Below are 22,661 nucleotides of genomic sequence, written 5' to 3' on the forward strand. Positions count from 1 at the left end.
AGATCTGAAGGAGGTGAGGGGAGCCATGTAGGAAATTGGGAGAAGAGCATTCCAGGCAGAGGAAGCAATAGGTGCAAAGGCCCTGAGGTGGGACTGTGCTTGGTGCGTTTGAGGAGCTACAGGAAGGCCATGTGGCTGGAGTGATCCAGGGGGAGAATGACAGGAAAGCAGGGCCTGGAAGTGATGGGGTCGGGAGGTGGCACCTCTGCCATTTAGTAGCTCAGTTACTGTGTTCTTTGTCTGTGGCTGACATCACCAAGTACCACAACTGGATGGCCTAAAACAACAAAAATGTATTTTCTCACAGTTCTGGAGGCCAGAGTCCAAAATCAAGGTGTCAGCAGGGTTATACTCCCTCTGAGACTCTGGATGGAATTCTTTCTTGCCTCTTCCTGACTTCTGGTGGTGACTGTCAGCCCTCAGCACTCCTTGACTTGCAGCTGTGTCCCTCCAATCTCTGCCTCCATTGTCACATGGCTGTCCTCTCCCCTGTGTGTCCCTGTCTTCACCTGTTATTTCTTCTTCTTAAAAGGACACCAGTCATAGTGGACTAGGGCCCACGATCATGACTTCTTCTTAACTTGATGGCAGCTGCAAAGACCCTGTTTCCAAATAGGGTCACATTGAAAGGTACTGGAGGTTAGGATTTCAACGTATCTTTTTTTTGGGGGGGGGTGGGGCGTGCCATGAAGCATGTGGGATCATAGTTCCCTGACCAGGGATTGAATCTGTGCCTCCTGCATTGAGAGCATGGAGTCTTAACCACTGGACCTCCAGCGAAGTCCCTGAACATAGCTTTTAGGGGGATACAATGCAGCCCACGACAGGGACCTTGGGCATAGGACTTTACCTCTATGTGCCTTAGTTTCCTCACCCGGGAAGATGGGGAGGATTGCATACCACCTTTTGTGAGAGGATTAAATGAGCTCAAGTCGGCTGAGGACCTGGCACTGAGAGTGTCTTTTATGCCGGGCAGCATCATGGGGCCAGGTGGTTCTAAGCATATCAGGGAGCTGGGGTGTGGGCAGATCCTGGGGTGGAGGGGCTGCCTTGGTACCAAGGGCCTCAGCCATTTCTCCCCGTTCAGTCCCGCCCCTCTCCCCCCACCCACCCACTGCTCAGTCTCCATCCCAAACCTGCTTCCTGAGATAGCCAGACTTTTTCCTTCTGTTGGCCGGTGCAGGCTTTCTCTCCCTGGGCTATAGTTAGCCCTAAGGAATGGTAATGAAAAGGCCTCAGCCACAGCAGCATCATCAGAGGGGGAAGCACAAAGCCAGTCCTGCCTTCTGTCCACCTCTGTTCTGCTGACCCTTTTCTTTCTTCCAGAACCTTCAAGAAGCAAAGCATTGGAAGTCTGTTAGAACAAGGGTGTGAGCAGGGGACTGGCATATTCATTGTCCCCTGAACCTGTCTGTGTCCATCATGGAAGTTGGCTTTTTTGGTTTGTTTGTTTTCTTTTTTTTTAATTATTGTGGTAAAATAAACATAACCTAACATTTACCATCTAAACCATTTTTAGCTGTCCAGTTCATTGGCATTGAGTACATTCACTTTGTTGTGCAGCTGTCACCACCATCCATCTCCAAAACTTTTTCATCTTGCAAAACTGTAACTCTGTCCCCATTAAAAACTAACCCTCCGTCCCCCTCCCCCAGCCCCTGCCCACCATTCTTTCTGTCTCTGTGAACTTGACAACTCTGGGAACCTCATATAAGTGGAATCATACAGTTTTCATCCTTTTGTGTCTGGCTTATTTCATTTAGCATAATGTCCTCAAGGTTCATCCATGTTGTAACATGGGTCAGAATTTTCTTGCTTTTTAAGGTAAAGTTGACTTTCTTTAAAAAAAAAACAAAAAACTTTTTTTTGGTTCAAGTAAAATACACATACAGGACACTTCACAGATCACATTTGATGAATTTTTACAAACTGAACACACATGTGTAACCAGCACCCAGATCAGGAAACAGAACCTTCTCAGCCCCAGAAGGTCCCCCTCGTGTTCCCTCCAGAGTCACTACCCTCCCCAAAGGATACCCCAACTGGACCTCAAACATCATCAACTCGTTTGCCTGTTTTTATATTTTGCATGAATAGAATCTTACATATATGCTCTTTTCTGTCTGGCTTCTTTTGCTTGACGCCAAGTCTGTAAAGTTTCATGTGGTGGATGGCAGTCATTCATTGCACAGTATTCCATTTATCTTCCCTCCTGTTGAGAAGGATTCAGTTTTTTTCCAGTTTGGAACTGTTATGAAGATCACCACTATGGACATCCTTGCATGTGTCTTTGGCATACACAGGTTCACATTTCTGTTGGATAACATCCCCGGAATGTAATGTTCATGACATAGTGAAGGTGCATGATTTAATTTTAGTAGAAATTCCCAACCCATTTTTCAAAGTGGTTGTACCATGTATTATGGATTGAATTGTGTCCCTTCCAAAATGCACATGTTGAAGCCCTAACTCCTAGTACCTCAGAATGTGACTTTATTTGGAAATGGGGTCATTGCAGGAGTAATTAGTTAAGATAAGGTCATTAGGATGGGCCCTAATCCAATATGACTGGTGTCCCTATAGAAAGGGGAAATTTGGACACAGAGAAAGACATGCACTCAGGAAGAAAGTCATGTGTTGATGAAGGCAGAAATCAGGGTGATGCATCTACAAGCCAAAGAACCACCAAAGATTGTCAGCAAACCCCCAGATACCAGGGGAGAGGCATATTCTCCCTCAGAGCCTCCGGAAGGAACCAACACTGCTGCTACCCTGATCTTGGATTTCTAGCCTCCAGAACTGTGAACAAATAAATTTCTGTTGTTTTAAGCCACCCACTTGGTGGTTCTTTATTACAGCAGCCACAAGAAACTCATACACCATGTTACCCTCCCATTGGCAGCATGCGACAGTTCCAGTTCCTCCACAGATTTACAGCACCAGTGTCAGTCGTTCTCATTTTAGCCTTTCTTCAGGGCAGCAGTAGCACTGAAAGTGCTTTTAAAGGTGAGCTTTTAAAGCCACATTTGGGGGCCCCACATTCTACAGACGCCATAGAGTTGATGAACCACCAGAAGCCTTCCCCAGCACAGAGATTAAGTCCACAGGCTCTGGGTCCTGGCCACCTGGTTCAAATCCCATGTCTGCCACTGCCATTGTCTTTCTGGGCCTCAGTTTCCTCAGTGCATGACAATAACATAGGGACATCATGGGAATTAAGCAAGTAAATAAGCCAATGTAGGTAATATGCTTAGAGGAGTGTCTGGCACAAATAAGTACTCTTTAAGTGCTGGGGGGTTTTTTTCTTTCTTTCTTTCTCTATTCTTGATTTTCTTCCCCTCCTCTCACTTATTGGCATAGTGTTCTGTTCTCCCAGAGAAGAATGTTCTATTTGTGGACTTCTTCCCCTTGAAAATTGATCTGGGCATTTCTGGGAATTTTTCTGTGGTTGACATTGAGGCTGCAGGCAATAGAGGAGGGAGACACTTAAGGAAAAGGTTCACTGCCCTGCCATCTGGCTTGGTGATTTAACCTGATTATCAGACCCTGCCATCATGACTGTTTGGGGGAGAAGGGAGGTAACTTGGGGTTCATTTCTACATTTCAATGAGCTTTTTTTCCTTCTCCTCCTGGAGCTTGATCTGTGGAGTCCTCCTGAGTTTCATGCTGGTTTCTGGTCCCATGAGGACTACATGATTAGGAGGGGGCTTTGTCCTTCTAGTGGTACCTCTGGAGTCTCCCCCACTGGTTGATCCTGTGCTCTCTCTCCCTCTCTGGGCTACCAGAGCTCTAGGACTCCACAGGCCAAGGACATTTGAGGACAGAGTCCCAGGAGAACAAGAGCTCCCCCTTCCTTCACCTGTCAGGTCATACCTGAGTCCCACTCAGTGCTCACCTGCTTTCCTTCCTCACCCCCCCATAGAGCAACGATGCCTCAGGGAACACTTGGAACTGGTTGTACTTCATCCCCCTCATCATCATCGGCTCCTTTTTTATGCTGAATCTCGTGCTGGGTGTGCTGTCTGGGTAAGTCTCTTCTAGTCCCCCCATCCCACTTCCCCTCACCATCTTTTTCCCACGAAGAGGCCATCATTCTCCAGGCAGAGAATAGGCCTCTTCTATTGCTTTGGGTTATTAGACAGTTATCAGCAAGCCATGTACAGGTGCATAAGTTGTACACTGCTGGAGGCACCCAGTGAAGGGACTCATGGGAGGTGAAATCCAGCCCAGTCTTCACTCACCAAGCTGTGCCGCTGGCACTGAGCTACCTCCAACCAGGGGGCGGGAAGCCTCTTTGTAATTTAGACCTCTCACTTGGAAGGTTTTCTCAAATTTTTCAGGCCCACAACCCAAAACACAATAAAAGTCTATAGAGCTTTAATTTCTATAATTTACCTTTTTAAAAAGAAACAATAGGTTGGGTTTCCCCCCTCCCCTATTTTCCAAATATAAAATTGTAGCATACAATCAACCATGCATTTTCATGACACACATTGCCCCCTACCCCTAAGATTGTTTTTCTGGCTTAACCATAAGTGAGTTTCATTTTTCTCACTACAAGAAGTCTGGGGACTGGTTTGGTGGCTCCATGGTACCATGATGGACCCCAGCGTCTTCTAGCTTTCCACTCTGACATCCTTTTGGAGACTTTCAATCTCGTGGATGCTTCATGGTCTCAGGATAGCTGCTTCATGCTCACAAGATAGCCATCTCACATTCCAAACAGGAAGAGGAAGAAGGGAAACTGGAAAAGTCCTATATCACAGAAGTGAGGCTGCTGCAGAAATCTTCAGCTCATGTGTCATTTACGTAACTTAAGAGAGGGATGAAACTATTCTTTAGCCAGGAGTACAGAGAATGAGAATGGGGTATGCAGCCAGCAGTGATTGGCATGGCATGGTTTATGGTTTTGGGTTTTTTTCTCTAACTGGGTGCAGTTGTTGGGAAATGTGGGAAGCTGGCAGAAATACCCACTCCTGTAATATTCTGATCTTCTCTCAGAAGACCTGATTCCTCTTGTTGAAATGAATTGCCCTCCAGGGATTCTGAATCCCCAAACATACACACACACAGACTCCCTAAAATTTCTAAAACAGCCAGACCTGACTCTTCTGTGCTTCTTCAGGGAGTTTGCCAAAGAAAGGGAGCGGGTAGAGAACCGGCGGGCTTTTTTGAAGCTGAGGCGGCAGCAACAGATTGAACGAGAACTCAATGGGTACATGGAGTGGATCTCGAAAGCAGGTGAGGCCCTTTCATCCTGGGGCTCAGGAATTGAAATCCCAGGCCACAGAGCACACAGAGAGTCATGCATGCAGTTTGGAGATGGATGAGGGAAGGGTCACGATGGGAGGAGAAAGAGGATCTGGACTGCTAGTTCCAGTTTTTAGCAACAAGAATCCAGCGGGATGAAGCCAGGATATGACATACATAACACTTAAGAGCTTTAAAATCAGACATTGGGTTAGATCCCAACTCCGCCACCTCCTAGCAATGCAGCTCACCTCCCTGTGCCTCAGTTTCCCTGCCTGTTAAGCAGAGATAATGATAGTACCTACCTCATAAGGCTGTTTGCGGAGTCTCTAAGGTAATCCAAGCTAAGTCACCTAAGAAGAGCAGTGCCTCACATACAGTAGGTACATATTTATTTGTTCAGCTATTTAAACACTTATGGGACACCTGCTGTGTGCCAGGCACTGCTCTAGGCCCTGAGATTTGGTCTCTGCCTGCAGGACTCTGATAGTCTAGTGAGAGAGCAGAAAATAACCAAATACATATAATGTTGGATGTTGCCAGATGCTGAGAGGAAAAATAAAACAGAGTAGGAGGCAGAAAACAGTTGGAGAAGGCAGGGTGATCAGAGGGGGTCTCTCTGAGGAGGTGACCTCTGAGCCGAGACCTGAAGGAAGTGAAAAAGGAAGCCATGTGGATGTCTAGGGAAAGAGCTTTCCAGGCAGAAGGAACAGCAAGTGCAAAGGCCCAGGGGTAAGAGTAGAGTTGAGTCATAGCAGGGAGGCTGTGTGTGGCTGGATCAGCGTGAGGTGGAGAGTGGGAGAAAAGGAGGACAGGGAGTTGATGGGGGCCAAATCAGGCAAGATGTTATAGGCTATGGTAAGGAGGTTGGTTTTTATTTTGAAGGAGGTAGGGATGATGTTGGCTTTAGGACCATCGTTGAAGTGGGGCTGGGAGTCAGAAGCAAGTGAGCAGCACATTTCTGGCTAATTGAGTTGTCACTCAGCAAGGGGAGAGTAGAGTGGCCAGGAGGACCCTTCTCCTTCCTGGTCCAAGGGAACCCATCCCCAGGAGAGTCCTCCAGACGCTGGAGCTTAACTATGTGCTCTTCCTCTTCAGAAGAGGTGATCCTCGCCGAGGATGAAACCGACGGGGAGCAGAGGCATCCCTTTGATGGTAACTGCTCTGAACCTGGCTCCAGGGGTGGGGGTGGGTCCCAGGGGACACAGGAGGAGCCGAGACTGGGGGACAGGCTACTCCATTCTGAGGGGCTTCCAGGGAATGGATGTTCAGGGCCCAGGTATGCCAAGAACAAGCACAAGACCAGGTCAGGCTCAGGAAGATAACGGGAATGGTGAGAATCTGCTTCCTCGAGGAATTTCAGGACCTTAACACAGAGTTTCCCTTTCTTGCCTGCCCTTTCTGCTTTGACCACATGCCCAGCTTCTTCTGCTTTGTGCCTCCATTTTCCCATCTGTCAAATGGGCATGATAATAATCATACCTACCTTAGTTGATTGTCTATGAGGATTATATTAATTATTGCAAATAGAATGCATAGAACAGTGTCTGGCTCGGGGTCAGCCCCATTTGTGTTCACTAAGTAAAATAAATAATAATAATTTCACCAATGGGAATTCCCTGGCAGTCCAGTGGTTAGGACTTGGTGCTTTCACTGCAGTGGCCCGGGTTCAATCCGTGGTTGGGGAACTAGGATCCCGCAAGCCACACAGCACAGCCAAAAATAAAAGGAATTAAACTTAAAAAAAAATAATTTCACCAAGAATCCAACTTACTATTAAGGATAGTTGTCTCACATGTTAGAAAGTTGTCTAGACAGAGCAATGACTTTGGATTGAAGAGACCAGGAGTGAAAAGGAAGGAAAGGAGCTGGGGCCCTATCCCAGTAGGTTACAAAATGGATTTGGGGGGCAGGAAAAGAGATTACCCTTGGGGGTGTCTAAATCACTTTACTGGAAGTATATGCCTGTACTCACTGTCCCCTGGCGAGCTCTTGGGGGTGGAGAACCTAAATACTGAGGAAGGGCTTCCACAGTCCCAGCCCACCTAGCAAGTGTGCTAAAGGTTAAGGGGTGGGCTGTTTTCATAGGAGTCACTACATATCCAATCCCAGGGCTCCTAGAGAGAAAATGACGGCTGAGAGCCCAGACTTTGAGTCAGACTGAACGGGACTTGGTTCTCATCTTTACCCCTTAGGCAAAGTCATGTAGCCTCCCTAAGCCTCTGTCTCCACATCTGTGAAATGCACACGCTCTTACTTGCCACCAAACCAGACCACCACGTGGGTAAAATCCAACAACACATAGAAAGTCCCTGGTAGAGCGCCCAGCACCCAAGGACACACTCAGTCGGTGTCATTTTTGTAGCAAAAAGGGTAACGTCTTTTTCTCTTGCCATGTTTCCATTGTTGGAGCTCTGCGGAGAGCCACCATAAAGAAAAGCAAGACAGACCTGCTCAACCCCGAGGAGGCCGAGGATCAGCTGGCCGATATTGCCTCCGTGGGTAAGTCCTCCTGCTGCCGCCTGGCAGTTGTTTATTACTGATCGCCCTCGAGATGGAGTGTGAGAGCTTGGGGGACCAGGCTGCCTAAATTTGGGTCTTGATTCTGCTCCTTCCCACCTGTGTCCTGGGACAGATGACATGATTATGAGAATAACAACAGAGCATGTCTTTTCATATTATTGGCAGGAGAAATAAAACTAAATAATCTACATATAGGGACTCCCCTGGCAGTCCAGTGGTTAAGACTCTGCGCTTCCACTGCAGGGAGCACAGGTTCCATCCCTGGTCGGGGAACTAAGATCCCACATGCCGTGTGGTGCGGCCAAAAGAATAATAATAATAATCCACATTGAGCATTTAGAACAACATGTGGCAGAGAATAAGGTCCCCATGATATTGGCTAATATTATTATTAATTATTTATGAATAATATTATTATTGTTCATTAGTTCTCATTGAGGGGCTACATTTATTAGGTGCCCAATTGTGAACAAGACAGAGACCAAATCCCCACCCATGTGGAGCTTGCTGTCCAGTGCAGAAAATAGATATTAAACAGGTCATTACACAAATAAGCCTGTAATGATAACAGCACTTCAGAGGAGATGCCCTGTGCTCAGCCTGCTCTGGAAGAGTGGAGTGTGGTCAGGGAGGGCTTCTCAGAGGAGGTGACATTGACACTGAGAACTGAAGGGTGGGTAGGAGTTCACCATGGCAGTGACAGCAGAGAGAAGGCTGTGCTCAGGCTGTTGCTGTTGGTTATCTCCAAGGGCAGCGTTTGAGGTGGGAGAGGACACTGACTTCTTTCCTTCTCACCCCTCTTGATTGAGGCCATGTTGCTTTCGATCTTTTCCAAGGAGACTCTACTATCTTTTGAAATGGGTTTTTTAAAATTCCGATTATGAAGGGAATTTCCTGGCAGTCCAGTGGTTAGGACTCTGCGCTTTCACTGCCCAGGGTATGGGTTCAATCCTTGGTGCAGGAACGAAGATCCCGAAAGCTGCATGAGTACGGCAAAAATAAAATTAAATAAAAATAAATAAAAATAAAAATTCCAGTTATGAAGAGTGGGTGGGGGAGCTTCCAGGCAGAGGAAATAAGACAAGACTCTGAGGGGAGAAGGCATTAAGACTGATGGGGTATATGGAGCATAGAAGCAAGGATGAGAGAAGGAGAGGGAGGAGGGAATTCAAAATATACACGTGTTTCTGGGACTTCCCTGGCGGTGCAGTGGTTAGGACTCGGCGCTTCCACTGCAGGGTGCACGAGTTCGATCTCCGGTCGGGGAACTAAGATCCCACAAGCCTTGAGGCACGGCCAAAAAATAAAAATAAGGGCTTCCCTGGTGGCGCAGTGGTTGAGAGTCCGCCTGCCGATGCAGGGGACACGGGTTCGTGCCCCGGTCTGGGAAGATCCCACATGGCGCAGAGCGGCTAGGCCCGTGAGCCATGGCCGCTGAGCCTGCGCGTCCGGAGCCTGTGCTCCGCAAGGGGAGAGGCCACAACAGTGAGAGGCCCGCCTACAGCAAAAAAATAAAAAATAAATAAAAATAAAAATAAAAATAAAAATAAAAATATACGCGTGTTTCTAATCCCCAGGAACCAACTACTTCATACTCTGCTTTTTTCATTCACCCCTAGTTTATAAGCTTACTGCTGAGTTTCAAAATGATTTCCGTCACTGTCCCACACTCCAGAGGGTGGTTACACTATGGTTTGCTCAGCGTGGCTTTATTATATGGTGTTTGAGTTGTTTCCAATTTTTGCCCTTACGAGGAGCACTGCTGGAAACATTTACATACAATGACTCCCCCCACCCTTTGGGTGGATTTCCTTGGGGATAATTATAGGATCAAAGATATTAACAGGTTTTCAACTCATTATTCACAGAGCCATTCTGAGTTTCAAAAACACTGAACCCATTTATAAACCTGCCAAGTATTCAGACACTCACGGATTCTCCCACACTGGCCATTGCCTATTACCCGTTTAATTTCCTTTCCCAGATAAGTCGGTTTGTAATGATACCTTAAAGCTTGTTTTCATTTGCATTTTTAATTTCTAGCCAAAACACTCTTTTCCTCGTAATGATGAACAAGTCCTATTTCCACTTGTGGATACATCTGTTTCTCTCCTTCCAGCAAATTCAGGAATTGGAATGCTCCATCAATGCTCTGTGAATTTGATCCATTACATCTGTCCAACATCTTTTCCCATTTAGGTTGCTTCCATTTTTCTAATCTGTTTTGTTATATTTTGATAGGCAAATATTTTTTGTCTATACCACATTTATTAAATGTCAAGCACTGAAAAAATAGGGTACCCAACATCTCCTCTGTGGGTAAGATTGGGTACCTGTTCTTAATTAACAGGGAGATATTTCTTCACATATGCAAAAGATCTATGTACCAACCTCTTCTCAGCAGCACTGTTTCTGGTATTCAAAAAAGTAAAAACCAGAAACAACCAGTCTTGGAAGTCCAAGATCAAGGTGTTGGCAGGGTTGATTTCTGGTGTGGCCTTTCTCCTTGGTTCATAGATGGTTGTCTTCCTCTGTATCTTCACGTATCTTTCCTCCATGTGTGTCTGTGTCCTAATCTCCTCTTCTTATAAGGACGCCGTCATAGAGGATTAAGGCCCACCTTAATGATCTCATTTTAATTTAATTACGTCTTGAAAGGCCCTCTCTCTAAATACAGTCACATTCTGAGATCCTGGGGGCAGGATGGGGGTTGGTTAGAACTTCAACATATGAATTTGTGGGACATGGGTCAGCTCCTAACGAGGGGGGGAGTGGGGATGATCCAGGAAGCCATGATAGATTCACAGAGGGTTTGTCTGTGGGAGACCCCGGAGCTCGAATTTGTGGCTGACATAAGAAAACTTGCTACTTGGAGAACCCAGATTCAAGGCTGGCATTTGATAAATGTGTGATAAAAGGAAGATGAGAAACCGAAGTTGAAAGCTGTCACAATGAATAAGTGCCAACGCTGTCCCATAGCACCTCTGTTAAGAAAGCAGGTGACTTTCAATTTTGTAGATGGGTCCAAAACACAGGCCAGTGGCTTGTTCTCCCAGGACAGGTTTGCTACAGGCAAACCCACCTAAAGCCAGCTCCCTTGCCTGATAGATCAAAAACCCACAGGAAGGGGCCCCTATGCTAGCAGGGGCTTCCTAAACAATCCTGAAAGAGACCTCTGAAATTCCAGGGTTCTGACAAGGAAATGCCTTTACCTTTATTTATTTACATTAAAATAATAATAATAATAATAATAATGTGTTTCAAAGTCAGGCAGGAACTGTGTGGCATTTGCCCTCATGTTGTACCCTACTAAATGCAGCTTTATGTAACTGATGATTCTACTGTGCTGTCAGGTCATTTGATAAACAGATTACAAAACAGTCTCATGTAGAGTTGATCAACTGACTGCTGAAATATGGACCTTGAGTCATTGTTAGGAAAAATCGAGCCATGAATGGAATCTGCCATCACAACACAGGTTCTTTAGGAAAATCAGATTCCATTTAGATGGTTTTAAGGGTATAAGCTCATTGTGGGCTGTATTCGTTTGCTAGGGCTGCTGTCACAAGTACCACGAACTGGGTGGCTTAAAATAACAGAAGTGTATTCTCTCAGAGCTCTGGAGGCCAGAAGTCCAAACGGAGATCAAGATGTTGGCAGGGCTGTGCTGCCTCTGAAGACTTTAGGGGAGAATCTGCCCCCATGCTTTTCTCTTAGCTTCTGGTGTTGTCAGCAATCCTGGGCTCTCTTTGGCTTTTACTTGCCTCACTGCAATTTCTGCCTCTGTCATCACATGGTCTTTTCCTGTGTGTCTCCGTGTCTCTTCTCCTCTTATTTTAGGGCTCACTCTAATCGAGTCTGACCTCATCTTAACTTGATGTCATCTCCAAAGACCCTATTTCCAGCTAAAGTCATATTCACGGGTACCAGGGGTTAGGGACTTCCACACATCTCTTTGAAGGACAGTTCAACCCACAATTTGGGAAGCACCTATTTCAATTTACAGAGAATTTGAAGAGCATATAAATTGCCCCAAATCCCAAGATTCAGCCTTGGTCGTGCCATACTGCTGTCCTCACCGTGGAACATTCCTGACTAGGACTGGTTGCCTCTGGCTCTTGACTCCTTGAATGTAGCTGATCTGAACTGAAATGTGCTTCATACTAACACATTAGATTTCGAATACATAGTACAAAAAAAGAAAAAGAGTGTAAAATATCTCTTTAATATATTTCTATATCGATTCCACATTGAAATTGATATCTTAGATATATGGGGTTTCATAAAATAGCTTATTAAAATTATTTTTAAAATCTAAGGATTGCCTGCAATTACAGTTCCAGACCACAGAGGAAAAGTATAGACAAGAGTGTATAGAAAAAGGGAGCATGGGTCAGAGCAAGTACGAAATGCAATAAATAGAGGAGACAGTACAGAGCTGGCGCACGGCCTGGCATGCAATAGGTGTTTAGTTAATATTCACTTTCCTCTCCATTCCTGATGAGTGGGATGCCTATTGTGGGATGTATCTCCAGGCCCTGTGATCAGGAAAGACTTCCTCCAGGCGTTGGTGTGTGAACGGGTCTTGATTTCAGCTCTTAGGGTCGTAGTAAGAGATTTTAATCTTACCAATAAGCATGATGTGCCAGCATCATGCTAGGGGGTATTAACTCATTGATCTCTCCCAATGGCCCTGTGAGGTGGAAGGCACTGGAGTCCCAGGATGCAAGGTGACTTGTCCAAGGTCATCTGCCCAAGGTCACTCGCCTGTTGGTGATGGAGCCGGGTTTCCATGTGGCTCCAGCAGGAGTTGGGGTAAGGGGCCTCCTGCCTGGTGTGATTGCCAAGGCTTGTGGATGCCTGTGGGTCTGGGCACATCTTTGGGAGCCATAAGGACCAGAAATGTCCCAACTGGGAAGGGGTGTGAAGAGCCACCCTAGGGTTCCCAATGCCCGTGGGGTCAGGCAGGTGATGGACATGAGGGGAGCATCCAACCACTGGACCTGGCCAACTGCTGCTGGGCAGGAATGTGGTCCCTTCCTCACGGCCACATGTTCCAGGAGTGAGTGCAGCATGGTGGCCGAGAGCACAGGCTCTGAACTAACTCTACACTTCTTAGCCAGTTACTGGACTCCCCTCAGTCTCTGTTTGCTCAGGGTGTAAAATGGTGTTAATGACGGTCCCTACTTCCTAAGGTCGTGATGAGAAGCTTACTGTGTAAAATGCATCCCCTGCAGTGCCTTCTAAATGTTCAAAAAACGTCAGCTGTTATTTTCATTCATGAGAAGCTGAAATCCATATTTTTATGGAAAATCTCCCAGTTTTTAAATGTAGACCAGTAATTTTAAATTTCACAAACCCAGGATGAACCAGTATGGCCCCTGGGGTGCCAACTCACAGCCTCTGTTTATAATTTTGCTAATAGGAAGTGGCATCCTGAGAGATGTTTTCCGTGTCCCATGCCTGGCTGGTGTGATGAGGTTGATGAAGTGCTTGATGGATGAACGTATAAATGAACAAATGAATGAATGGATGGATGGATGGATGAACAAATGAATAATGGATGGGTGGATGGATGAATGAATGTGTGAATAAATGATGAATGAAGAAACAAATTGGTGAATTAATGAATGCACTAATGAATGAAAAAATGATGAAAGAAAAAGAATGAATGAATGACATACCAATGAGTGAACAAATGAATGAATACACAAATAAATGAACGAATAAGCACACTAATGAATAAATGAAAGAATGAATGAACCAATGAAGAACAATAAAAAAATGAATGCAATGGAAGATTTTCAAGAGGAGGGTTTTTTTTTTTTTTTTTTTTTTGGCTGCGTTGGGTCTTTGCTGCTGCGCGCGGGCTTTCTCTAGTTGAAGCGAGCAGGGGCTGCTCTTCGTGTGGTGTGCGGGCTTCTCATCGTGGTGGCTTCTCTTGTTGCGGAGCACGGGCTCTAGGCACACGGGCTTCAGTAGTTGTGGCTCGTGGGCTCTAGAGCGCAGGCTCAGTAGTTGTGGCACACGGGCTTAGTTGCTCCGCGGCATGTGGGATCTTCCCGGACCAGGGCTCGAACCTGTGTTCCCTACATTGGCAGGCGGATTCTTTTCCACTGCGCCACCAGGGAAGTCCCACAAGAGGAGTATTTTAGAAGGTAAAATCAATCTATCCAAAACTGAGCTCTGAACCTCCCCCCTATCCCTCCCGGGGCTCAAGCCAAAAACCTTGGCTTCTCCCTCTGTCTTCCACCCACACTTGGTCCATCAGCAAGTGTCGAAATCTACCTTAAACAATACATCCCAAATCTGCCCACTCTTCTACCTTCTCAGCCACTATGGAGTAGTAGCCCCATTATCATTTGCCTGGACTAGAGCAGCCACCTCCTCCCTGCTCCTGCCCTTGCCTTCCACAGTCTTTGCCCCCCACAGCAGCCAAGGGGCACCTGTGAACTCCAGTCAGGTCACGTCCGTCCTCTGCTCAAACCCTCCATGGCTCCCACCTCACTCAAAACAAAAGCCCAAGTTCTCCCCACAGCCCCCAAGGCCCTTCACAACCTGCCCAGTCTCCTCCCTGCCCTCACCTCTTCCCTTTTCCCACCTGAACCACTCCACTCCAGCCACACTGTTCTCTTTATGCTGCTCCCACAATATGTCAGGCAGGCACATTCCTGCCTCAGGGCCTTTGCACTTGCTATTTCCTCTGCATAAGGTACCTAAGATACTAAGGTAACTCAGGCCAACCCCTTCACCTTAACCACTTGATTTAATACTGCAGCCTTCCCAGTGGTCCCTCCTGGGGGTCCCAGTCCCCTTATTTTGCTCTACTTTCTCTTTTTTCCAAAGCACTTTTCACCTTCCATCACACTATTTTTTTTAATATATATATATATTTATTTATTTATTTGGCTGTGCCAGGTCCTATTTGCGGCATGCAGGATCTTTAGTTGTGGCATGTGAACTCTTAGTTGCAGCATGTGGGATCTGGTTCCCTGATCAGGGAACATAGCCGGGCCCCCTGCATTGGGAGTGTGGAGCCTTAGCCACTGGACCACCAGGGAAGTCCCCCATCACACTATTAATTTACTATTTATTATATTATGTTTGCTCTCCGTCTCCCCCACTGGAGTATCAGTCCCAGGAGTGCAGGACTCTATTAACATGTATCTGGAACACCTGGGACAGAGCCTGGCACAGTAGGTACCTTGTAAATGCTTAGGAACAAAAATATACGTAGACAGAGGGCACAGCTGGCTCATTCTTTGGTGATTATTTCTAAAGTGAAATGTCCATGGAAAACTAGGATCCTATCCACACCTCCTCCTGGAGGCTTTCCAAGTATGGTCCATGCAGTTCTGCTGCCTGCCTCTGCACTGGGAGTCCTGAGCAGAGGCTCCTGCCTTATCCCACCCTGTGGCATGACCCCCCAGAGTCATCAGACATGGCCAGGAGAGGAAGATACAGAACATTGGCTCCAGCAATGAAGAGCCATCAGCCTCCTCATTGACATCCTGAGCACTCATTGGTTATTTCCAATACTATTATTTTCAGGGGCATCACCTTCTCATAAGCTCCATCTCTGGAAAGCTAAGCCCATAGATCATGATGGTTCCCAGGGGCTTCCTTGCTTGGGAGGCTAATGGATTCCCTGGCCACAATCCGTGCCTGGGCCATGCATCGGTTAATTTCCTCTGCAGGAACACCTTGACATTCTCCATCCTTTCCCTGGCAGGGTCTCCCTTCGCCCGAGCCAGCATTAAAAGTGCCAAGCTGGAGAACTCAACTTTTTTTCACAAAAAGGAGAGGAGGATGCGTTTCTACATCCGCCGCATGGTCAAAACTCAGGCCTTCTACTGGACTGTGCTCAGTCTGGTAGCCCTCAACACGCTGTGTGTCGCTATCGTTCATTACAACCAGCCCGAGTGGCTCTCCGACTTCCTCTGTGAGTACCTCCTGGCCCCACCCCCACCGGCTCCCTGATCCCTTCCTCACACCCTTTTTCCAGTTCTCTTTCTCTGATGGTATGTGTTCCTTCTTTGGTCCTCACTGACTTTGCCCTTTCATTTGGCCATATCTACAACTCAACTTGGGGCTGATGTTGCTGCTGCAACAATGACAGAACCCTATTTCTTTGGGCCTGAGCTGGAAGCTGGAATTTAGGCCACCAGAGACTTCCATGATCACTTTCTAAGAAAGGCACATAAGGGTGCATTGGAAGAGAGACAGAGAGAGTCAGAGACTGCAAGACAGCCAGATAGAGACAGAAACATACATGTGATTTCTAGGTGCATCTCTGGGAATCAAATAATTTATGGTTGAGAGATGGGGGCACATTAGAGATAAAAAAGTGACCTGTATGTTGTACCCATTTTCTATTCTCATTTCTGACTCTGTGCTTCTTCCCTTTTCTTTCAAACCTTCTGCTTCTTTCCCCTTTCGTCTCCTGTCCTTTTTGACTTCCTTATGTCTGGGATTCATTACTAGAAGATACTCTCTAACAAGTGTGAAAACATCTTGCTCCCTCAGTGGGTACCAGGATTTCCAAGGCTTTGCCCTTCTGGGCCTATTCCCAGATTTCAGGAATTAATATGAGATAGTATTAAAATTGATGACCAGGTTGGGGGAAAGGAAGCAGTGAAACGTGGGGAGACCTCTGAGCAGGATTTAAAAAGTAAAGAGCTCTTAGGAATCAACAAGAGTAATGGCTGGACAGTGAGGAAGGCAAGTGGATACCTTGGCTCTGGCTTATGGGCCCCGAGTGAGGACTCCCCAAAACCTTTTTTCCTGTTGGCTGCCCTCCTCCTACATCTACTGGCTTGTCTGACTTAGGTCTGTAGATTCTCTACCCTTCTGACCTGGTTCAGATTAACCCAGACAACCATTGGAGAAGTTGAGTCTTCAGCCTAGAGAGGCCTGGGAGCCTGGTCCATGTCATTGTCTCCTTGTAACCCTCATTGTTCCCAGTCACGTTGGCTGAACCCCCCGCCCAGGACATTCCCCAGGGGCCAGTTCTCCTTCCGAAAGCCCTGACCTAGTTCCAACCTTAATAATTGCATTTAGTCCCCCTGGAGTCACTTATAAATGAGGACTATTTACTTTTTGTCTTAACCTCCTCTGATAGCCTATTTTTAATCTCCCATATTCTCCCCACTAATCACCTTGCTCTGTCTGTCCTGGTTCAGGAACAGGGGGTTGGGACTTCCTGCCTGGGGCCTCTGTGTCTGTAAACGTCCTTTAATTATCAATTTCCAGTTGAGAAAACTGCAACACAGAGAGGTTAAGCAACTTGCCCAGAGTCACACAGCTAGTTAGTGATGTAGCCAGGATTTGAACCCAGAGTCCAAGCTGTATCTGATGGTACATCCCTGCCCTGATTACCAGGTAACCTGGGTTCTTGATGCCTGCCCTGCCCCTAACTCTCCGTGTGACCTTGGACAAGCTCTTACCATTGTCCATCAATCAAACACATCTTCAATTATAAGGCACTCTTTTATTTTTATTTTATGTGCCACTAAGAAATAAAATAATGCTGCCATCTAAACTAGGACATGCCAATTTTAAGATACACCCCAGTTTCAGAGATGTCAAAATGTGAACAAAAATATGTGTCTTGGAATCAATGAAGTGTAGTTGTTTCTCTGGGTCTCAAATTCCTCTTCTGTACTTGGTGGAAATTGGATTTGATGACCCTGAAAGTTCTTCCAGACCCCCTAGTGCTACAGATAAGTAATTCTCTCAGGTCTTGTGCATCACCAGCTATCATATTTTCATGGTAACTGGGGAACAAGTATCTTGGAAACTCTTAAGTTCTCCCAGAGTTTCTTCTGGTGTTTTTTGGAATACACCAGATGTTATGGACAGATTTCCCTTGCTGACATTTTGGTCTCAGGGGCCCTGGAGACCCTAGAGTTTCCCTCAGACACTAGGAGCTCCCTGGAGTCCTAAAATTAAGGGAAAGTTTCAATCAGGAATGAGTGGGAAAGACCTTAACAGTCAGTTCAAACCACCTCTTAAAAGAATTACATAACAGGGAATTCCCTGGTGGTCCAGTGGTTAGGACTCTGCACTTTCACTGCCGAGGGCCCGGGTTCAACCCCTGATTGGGGAGCTAAGATCCCACAAGCTGCACGGTACAGCCAAAAAAAAAAAAGAAAAAGAAAGTAAAATCACAAAGAACTAGAAAAAAATCTTACACCATTAAAAAAAAAGAATGGTATAACAAATACCCTTGACCGTCAAACAGAGTTAGCTATGTGACCAAAATGGAATTCTTGGAGGTTTGGGTCCTCTGTCTTCCCTTTCTGTATGCTTTCTTCCCCTCAGAATTCCTCCTTACCACTCCTTCCCCTCCAGTAGGTGACTACTCATGCCCTTCCTGACCCTTCAACTTCCTACCCCACCAAGAAAGCCGTGTCAGAAAAGGGACTGCTATTAAAGATTTCTTTGCTGGAGCAAACAAATAACCATGAGTTACCTCTCCCCAAGGTATTTGCACCGTTATGCTTTCTCACCAAAAAACAAAAGCTTTATCTTGCATCAAGACTTTCAAACATCAGCAAGACAGGATTTCCAAGGGACGTAAATGAGTTTTCGAGGTTCGGAGAAAAGCCATGCCTTAGATTAGTTGCCTGTGGCGCTCCAACTAAGTCCCCAACACAAGGATTACAAATAGGACACTGTCATGATTTCTATTTCTATTATTCCTTTGGAAGTCAGACATATAAAAGTGGTTTAGTCATAATTCTTAGATTATGACATGCTGGCATTATGGAACCACTTTGTTAGTTATCCAATTAGTTAGTCAGTTAGCTGTTAGTCAGTTAGTTAATTCATTCATTTGTTCGTTTTAAAAACGTAGTAAGATGCATAAAATAAACAACAAGGACCTACTGTATAACACAGGGAACTATATTCAATATCTTGTAATAACCCATAATGGAAAAGAATATGAAAAAGAATATATACATATATATATAACTAAATCACTTTGCTGTATACCTGAAACATTATAAATCAACTATACTTCAATTTAAAATTTTTTTAATTAATTAATTAACTTTAAAAATATATATATAGCAAGCACCCAGGAACCCACCAGCTAGGGTTGCAATTAACAGGAATGTCAGAGCCACCTGGAACCTCCCCCCCATAGATCTAACCTCCTCTGTTTTCCCTCCTCTCCCTTCTAGACTATGCAGAATTCATTTTCTTAGGACTCTTTATGTCCGAAATGTTTATAAAAATGTACGGGCTTGGGACACGGCCTTACTTCCACTCTTCCTTCAACTGTTTTGATTGTGGGGTAAGTGGTCTGGTTTCTAAGGATTTCAATTCTCCAGCTCTAGCTTAGAATGGCTGACACCTGGGGACATCCAAAAGAGAGAAGTAGGATCACCCCTGGATATGAGAGACTCTGCTGAATGCAAAAGGAATGAAAGGACAATCCCAACTTCAGCAAGGATACAGAGCCCCTAGAACCCTCCTCAACCACTGCTAGTGGGAGGGGAAATTTGTGGACCCTTTTTGGAAAGTAGGATTGACCTGGCGATTCCACTGCTAGGGATTCACCCTAGAGAAACTCACACAGATGCCCAGGAGACACATACAAGAATGTCCTGAGCAGCCTCGCTAGTCCCAGACCAAATGACCCAAATATTCCTTTGCAGTAGAGTGGATAAAGTTGTGGCCTAGCCACATAATGAAATTCTCTGCACCAATGAGAGGCAACCAAAAACAGCCACACCCATCAGCCACATAATACTGCACAAAAGGAAGCAAGGCACTGACAAAACCAGTCCATACGGCATGATTCTGCTCATGAAAGTTCAGATGGGTAAAACTAAGCTATATGGATTACGGAGGATCCTTGAATGCTTTAAAAAGGCAAAGATCTCGAAAACATTATGATAAGCAAAAGAAGCCAGACATAAAATAAAAGGTCACATATTACATAATTCCATTTATATGAAATATCCAGAACAGGCAAATCTCCAGTGATAGAAAGTAGATTAGTGGTTGCCAGGGGCTGGGAAGAGGGGGATGGGGAGTGGCTGCTAATGGGTCCGGGGTCTTCTTGGGGGGTGATGGAAATGTTTCGAAACTAGAGGGGGGTGATGGTTATACACCATGGTGAATGTACTAAAGGCCACTGCATTGTGCACTATTTTAAGTTAACCTTTCTGGTTAATTTTATGTTATGTGAATTCCGCCTCAATTTTTTAAATGCAAACGGTTAAAGGAAACGGTTAGCATAAAATTCAAGGTGGTGGCTAATGTCTAGGGGTCCCTGGAGGCTTTCAGGCTGCTGACATGTCTTATTTCTCGACATAGGTGGTGGTTTCGTGGGCATTCGCTTTGTAATTATGTGTTTCATGAATTCTTTGTGCTCATCAGCTCTTAATAAGTTAAAAAAGAGAAGGGATGAGAGGGGTCTGAGACCCTCACCCTGATTCTATTTGAGGGTGGGAATTGGATTGGGTTCCTGCAAGGTTCAGACCCAGGGCATGTTTGCAAGGAGCCTGGACATAAGACTGGGTCCTCTGTCCTAGGTCATCATCGGGAGCATCTTTGAGGTCATCTGGGCCGTCATAAAACCCGGCACATCCTTTGGAATCAGTGTGTTACGAGCCCTCAGGTTATTGCGTATTTTCAAAGTCACAAAGTAAGTCTTTGGGGTTCCCTGGCATACTGATGGGAATGGGGATGGGGGCCAGGGTGGGGCCACCTCCACCATGTTGGGAAGGTGGGCTTAGCTGCTGCCACCCTGGCCCAGTCTGACCCCCACCCCCCCCAACCCTGGCCTCTGTTGGCAGGTACTGGGCATCTCTCAGGAACCTGGTCGTCTCTCTTCTCAACTCCATGAAATCCATCATCAGCCTGTTGTTCCTCCTCTTCCTGTTCATCGTCGTCTTTGCCCTTCTGGGAATGCAACTCTTTGGTGGCCAGTGAGCGCTCAGCGGATTCTCTGACTTCTGCTTCCCTGGGGTCCAGCCCAGGGCCTCCCACCCCCAGGCACCTTGCTCAGTGCCTCCAGAGACCCAGGCCCACCTGCATCACACAGTCTGCCCTCCTCGTGGCCTGGATGCCCAGTGCACTCACCCAGATGGGTGGGGCCCGGGATACCACACAGGGTGTCCTTTTAGGGGACAGAGATACTGCCCTGGAAACAAGGTACTGAGCCAAGCCCTCAGAACACCTGAGGTGGGACCAACATGAAATGTCTGTGTCCTCTCTGCAGGTTTAATTTTGATGAAGGGACTCCTCCTACCAACTTCGACACCTTTCCAGCAGCAATAATGACGGTATTTCAGGTACAACCTTCACCCAGCCGCATGAATGCAGGGCCATATAGGGAAGCACCAGAGCTCGTCAGGAGTCAGAGGGAGCGGGGAACATGGGCAGGAGCCTTTATTTTGGTTTCCACAGGAAGAAATGGGCAAGGCACGTTAAGCAGGCTTAGGACTGACTAGTTTAAATAATTTCATCAGGCCCTGGAGCTGTCCTGAGTTGTCTGGTACCTGACCCTGGGCTGATTCTGGCAGGAGAAGGTTGGCCCTGATTGTAAGAGCCCAATAGTGGAGGTGGTTGGGAGTGTGGGCTCTGGATTGGTTGGTTTGCATTTGAAAAGCACATTCACGGGCAAGTTGGTTACTATCTCTAAGAATTAGCTAGTCCTGACTCCCTCCAGGGTCCCCTCCTATGTCAAGGCCTCCCACCTATGTCAAAGCATCAGAATATAGAAAGTAATAGACATGGATAATACACCATCCTCCCCCAGATTGGAAGATACCCCAATCCCATATTCCAAGGCAAACAGATTGACCCTGTGTGGTCTCCCCATACCAACTTCTGTACCCATGTAGGCACATGCCCTGAGGTTTGGAACTGGCCTAGCTGGGACTTCCAGAGCCTTTCCATGTGGGTTCTGTCTCTTTAGGGGACAGAGAGTTTATGGAAAATGTGACTTCACTCCTCTCTTCTCCTGGGGGAGAGGTAATTTCTAAATGAGACCCCTAGATAGGGGCTTGGAAAGGGAAACCATCTATGAAGTTTTGAGCCCTCACATAAATGAGTATTAATAGTAGTAATCACCATCCATATATCTTCAGCACAAGGGTTCTTGCCCAAGAGGGAGTCTGTCCCCCAAGGTCACCTAGAAGTATCTGAAAACATTTTGGGTTGTCACAACTGGGGGTGTGGGGGGATGTTACTGGCATCTAATGGGTAGAGGCCAAAGATGCCGGTCAACACCCTACAGTGCACAGGATGGGAGGAAGTCCCAAGTGTCAGTAGTACCAAGGCTAAAAACCCCTGCATTAACAGATTAACGTTTTGGGAGTTCTTTCACATTTACTTTATCCTCTTAGAAAGAATACAAAGGAGGGAAGTTGGATATTTTTTAACAGCTGTGTGGATGCTACATACATATCCCTTTAGCCCTTCCCATACGCATCCGCACAACTTGTTTGCCAGCTCCTGTGTCCCTTTACCTGAGGCTTCCTCTGGTCACCAGTACCACCACCATCACCACCCCCAGACACAGCAGTCCAGAAGTACCAGTGAATATATGGCAAGAGAAATTTATTTCTCACAGTTCTGGAGGCTGGAGGTCCACAATCAGGGTGCATGCAGGGTTGGTTCCTGGTGAGGACTCTCTTCCTGGCTTGCAGACGGCCGCCTTCTCTCTTCTCTTTCACGTGGCAGGGAGAGAGAGAGAGACCAAGTTCTCTGGTGTCTTTTCTTATAAAGGCACTAATCCCCTCCTGAGGGCCCCACTGTCATGTCTTCATCTAATCCTAATTCCCTCTCATCTCCAGATACCATCACACAAGGGTTTAGAGCTTCAACCTATGAATTTAGGGAGTACAACTCAGCCTATAGCAAAATCC

General features: G+C 46.3%; 1 protein-coding gene across 4 annotated transcripts in view; it reads left to right on the forward strand.

Annotated features, from left to right (window-relative positions):
- Positions 1 to 22,661, forward strand: part of CACNA1A (calcium voltage-gated channel subunit alpha1 A) — a gene marked incomplete at both ends in the record, with an annotated part of 321,342 nt that overhangs the window by 212,306 nt on the left and 86,375 nt on the right. For all 4 annotated transcript variants that reach the window (XM_079702108.1, XM_079702110.1, XM_079702111.1 and 1 more), the window contains 9 exons: positions 3,923 to 4,026; positions 5,126 to 5,241; positions 6,349 to 6,405; positions 7,663 to 7,752; positions 15,506 to 15,715; positions 18,963 to 19,075; positions 20,322 to 20,434; positions 20,586 to 20,717; positions 21,011 to 21,083. In XM_079702108.1, coding sequence (XP_079558234.1) covers positions 3,923 to 4,026; positions 5,126 to 5,241; positions 6,349 to 6,405; positions 7,663 to 7,752; positions 15,506 to 15,715; positions 18,963 to 19,075; positions 20,322 to 20,434; positions 20,586 to 20,717; positions 21,011 to 21,083 — 1,008 coding nt within the window. The remainder of the gene's footprint in view (positions 1 to 3,922; positions 4,027 to 5,125; positions 5,242 to 6,348; positions 6,406 to 7,662; positions 7,753 to 15,505; positions 15,716 to 18,962; positions 19,076 to 20,321; positions 20,435 to 20,585; positions 20,718 to 21,010; positions 21,084 to 22,661) is intronic.

This window comes from Hyperoodon ampullatus (genome assembly GCF_949752795.1).
Source record: "Hyperoodon ampullatus genome assembly, chromosome: 4".
NCBI classification, from domain to species: Eukaryota; Metazoa; Chordata; class Mammalia; order Artiodactyla; family Ziphiidae; genus Hyperoodon; species Hyperoodon ampullatus.